General features: G+C 56.9%; 1 protein-coding gene across 1 annotated transcript; it reads left to right on the top strand.

The window, feature by feature from the left end:
* Positions 1-241: 241 nt before the first annotated feature.
* LOC143432388 (uncharacterized) lies at positions 242-1,087 on the top strand. The gene has a single exon (XM_076909077.1). The coding sequence runs from the start codon at positions 242-244 to the stop codon at positions 1,085-1,087; it is 846 nt and encodes a 281-aa protein (XP_076765192.1).
* The last annotated feature ends 3,104 nt before the right edge of the window (positions 1,088-4,191 follow it).

Genomic DNA, 4,191 nt, shown 5'->3' with positions numbered 1-4,191 from the left:
TAGCACCGCCCCCAACATTAAGAACTATTGTTTTATTATTGTTTCGCTATTGATAACTGTTGTTGATTGTTTTATATTAAATTGTGGGCAAAAAGGTCGAGTGTGATTTCTTACTCCCGTTACATTGCCCTCAATTATTGGTGACCCCGACGTGATCACCGAACGTGTAGTGCGGTAGTGATCCGTCGTAACATATAACAGTAGTGCGGAACGTTTTTTGTGGTTGGTGCATAACATCATTATGGCTACACCATCTCACTCCGGTGCCTCCGTGGATCGCGTGGCCGTCCGTCTACCGGATTTTTACGCAGCGGATCCGGAGATGTGGTTTACTATCGCGGAACGCAGTTTCGAGGCCGCAGGAGTAACCACGGAGCACACCAGGTACGGCTATATCCTCGGTGCGTTGCCAACGCAGTACTCCATGGAGGTGAGAGATATTATCATGAATCCACCTGCTGCCACGCCGTACCAGAAGCTGAAGACGGAGCTGATCCGTCGGTTGAGCTCGTCGCAGGAGCAGAAGACCCGGCGCCTCCTGGAATCCGAGGAAATGGGCGACAGAAGACCGTCGCAATTTTTGCGCCACCTCCGAAACCTGGCCGGTACGACCGTATCGGACAACGTGCTGAAGACCCTGTGGATGGGTCGGCTACCTGCGAGCCTGCAGCTGATTCTCGCCACGATGCGGGACGCGGAGTTGGACCGCATTGCGGAAGTGGCGGACGCCGTGTCCGAAACCTACCACGGCAGCGCCAAGATCGCGGTAGCTTCCGCCACCGCCGGAGCGGCCGACGGAAATACACATGGAAGCGGTAGCGCTGACGCCTCGGTTCACGAGTGTATTAGTCAGCTGCGAGAAGAAATCGCGACCCTCCGCAGAGAAGTGAACCGGGGAAGACCTTCGCGACGTGACGGAGAGCGGGGAAGATCACCTCGACGTTCGCGATCCGGTTCAGCTGCCCGACGACGCCTCGAGCTACGAGGAGGTAGGTGCTACTACCATTGGAAATTCGGCTCGCAGGCCCATATCTGCACACCGCCGTGCAACTGGCACTCGTCGGGAAACGCCAAGGGCAGTCGTTAATGACGGCGGACGACGCTGCCCCGACGAATCGCCGTCTATTTGTAGTCGATTACGCGACGAAGACGCAGTTTTTGGTCGACACAGGCGCCGACCTCTGTGTAATCCCGAGAGCGATGGCTCGTGGCAATCGGGAAAAGTCGCAGTATCTTCTCTACGCGGCGAACGGGACGGAGATCCCTACGTACGGGACAGTGACAATAACCTTAGACCTCGGGCTACGCCGCGCGTTCACCTGGCGTTTTGTGGTAGCCGAGGTAAGAAAACCCATAATTGGTGTGGACTTTTTGTACCATTATGGGTTGCTAGTCGATGTGCGAAATCGTCGTCTGTTGGATCAGACGACGTCAATATCAGTGTCCGGTTGGACGACCAAGCAGGCCTCGTCGATTCCGAGCATTAAAACCGTGCATGGCGGTTCGATGTTCCACGAGGTGCTGCAAAAATTCCCGGAGATCACTCGGCCAGAGGGATCACCGTCGCAGACTGCACATTCGACCGTGCATTACATCCGCACGACACCGGGGCCGCCAGTGACAAGCAAACCCCGCCGACTCGCACCTGATCGGCTGAAGGCGGCGAAAAAGGAGTTCGAAACTATGATGCAGCTAGGCATCGTTCGACCGTCGGAGAGCAGCTGGTCTTCTCCGTTGCACATGGTGCCGAAGAAAGGAGAGGACGAATGGAGACCCTGTGGCGATTACAGGGGTCTCAACGCACGGACGCTGCCCGATAGATACCCGGTGCGGCATATCGAGGACTTCGCGCAGGCACTTCATGGTAAGACGATATTCTCTACCATCGACTTAGTGCGTGCATACAATCAGATTCCCGTCGCCGCGGAAGACGTGCATAAGACCGCGATAACGACACCGTTCGGGCTGTTTGAGTTCCCGTTCATGTCGTTCGGACTACGTAACGCGGCACAGACTTTCCAACGATTCATCGATGAAGTGTTACGCGGGTTGGACTTTTGTTATGCGTACATCGATGACATCCTCGTCGCCTCATCGTCCGAAGAGGAGCACCGACAGCACCTGGAGGAGCTGTTTAAGCGGCTGAAGCAATACGGCGTGGTGGTTAACCCGTCGAAATGCCACTTCGGAAAGTCCGAGGTTAAGTTTTTGGGCTACCTCGTTAACGGCGAAGGTTCTCGGCCGTTAGAAGACAAGGTGGAGGCCATCGCGAGATACCCGCAGCCCACCACAGCGAAGCAGCTACGGCAGTTTCTAGGTATGCTAAACTTTTATAGAAGGTTTATACCTAGGGCCGCACAGGTGCAGGCGCCCCTGAACGACCTGTTACACGATGGCGTCAAGGGTCGGGCGCCGGTCAATTGGACCCCCGAAGCAGCCGCGGCTTTTGAAGAGTGCAAGCAAGGCCTTGCACAAGCCGCGCTGCTAGCTCATCCTAAGGCGGACGCGCCTCTGTCGCTGACATGCGACGCATCAGACTTCACCGTTGGTGGGGTCCTCCAACAACGCAACGGCGATCATTGGGAGCCGTTAGCCTTCTTCTCGAAAAAACTCAGCCCCACCGAGAAGAATTACGGGGCCTACGACCGAGAGCTGCTGGCGATCTACCTGGCTATTAAACATTTCCGCCACATGGTGGAGGCGCGAACGTTCACGGTGTTTACTGATCACAAACCCATCACGTTCGCGTTCAGGCAGAAGCCGGAGAAATGCACGCCCAGGCAATTTCGCTACCTGGACTTTATAAGCCAGTTCACGACGGATATACGTCATATCGCCGGCAAGGATAACATCGTCGCTGACGCCCTATCCAGAGTGGAAACGCTAGAGGAAGCGTTGGACTACGACGCGCTAGCGCAGTCGCAGAGCAGCGACGAAGAGCTGCAGGCATACCTGCGTGCCAACACCGGGACCACGCTTCACCTGAAGAAGGTGACCCTGCCAGGGACCAGTACCAGCGTCTATTGTGACGCATCAACGGAGACCATGAGGCCTTACATCACTGGACCATTTAGACGAGCGGCCTTCAACGCCGTCCACCGCCTGGCGCATCCCGGAATCAACGCGACGGTCAAACTCGTAACGGAGCGTTACGTTTGGCCGTCCATCAAGAAGGACTGCCGAGAGTGGGCTCGAAGTTGCCTGGAATGCCAACGGTGCAAGGTGACACGGCACGTGCAAGCACCGCCAGGCAACTTCGCAACGCCCTCAGGGAGGTTCGAACATGTACATTTGGACATTGTAATTTTACCGATGTCTGAAGGTTTCAGGTATTGCCTCACCTGCATCGACCGCTTCAGCCGTTGGCCTGAGGCGATACCCCTGAGGGACCAGGAGGCAGCCACCGTGGCGCGGGCATTTTACGAGGGTTGGATCAGCCGGTTCGGCACGCCCGCGAGGATCACCACCGATCAAGGTAGGCAATTTGAGTCGCACCTTTTTAAACACCTTACGGAGTTGACAGGTACGACCCACTGGAGGACCACGGCCTACCACCCGGCAGCCAATGGCATGGTGGAACGTTTCCACCGACAACTGAAGGCAGCGATCCGCTGCCACGCCAACACCACATGGACGGAGGTGCTACCAACCATCCTGCTGGGCATCAGGGCAGCATGGCGAGAGGACCTCCACGCGACATCGGCGGACCTTCTATACGGCGAGTCTCTACGCCTGCCCGGCGAATTCCTCGCCCCACATCCGGAAGGAGCGGACCACCGTCCAGAGGACTTCGTCCAACGACTGCGCCAGCATTTCCGCAGCATCGCTCCGGCTGCTGGCAGTCGACACGGCACACGCCGTACTTTCATCTTTAAAAATCTACCGGAGGCGGACTACGTCTTCTTACGCAACGACGCGGTTAAAGGGATCCTGCAACCGCCGTACGATGGACCGTTCAAGGTCCTGTCAAGGACCGAGAAATTCTACACCCTGGACACCAGGGGCAAGCGGTCAACGGTCAGTATTGACCGCCTGAAGCCAGCCTACGTCATCCAGGACGCGGATGATAGGCCAACGTACCACACGCCGCCCGAAGAACCACGGACTCCGTCAGCGGCAACCGTCCCGGAGGCACCACTCAGGACGACACGATCCGGGAGACGCGTTCGTTTCCCCGATCGTCTACAATTA

The sequence above is a fragment of the Xylocopa sonorina genome, unplaced genomic scaffold, assembly GCF_050948175.1.
Source record: "Xylocopa sonorina isolate GNS202 unplaced genomic scaffold, iyXylSono1_principal scaffold0122, whole genome shotgun sequence".
Classification (NCBI taxonomy): domain Eukaryota; kingdom Metazoa; phylum Arthropoda; class Insecta; order Hymenoptera; family Apidae; genus Xylocopa; species Xylocopa sonorina.
This window is presented reverse-complemented; position numbering and strand designations above follow the sequence as displayed.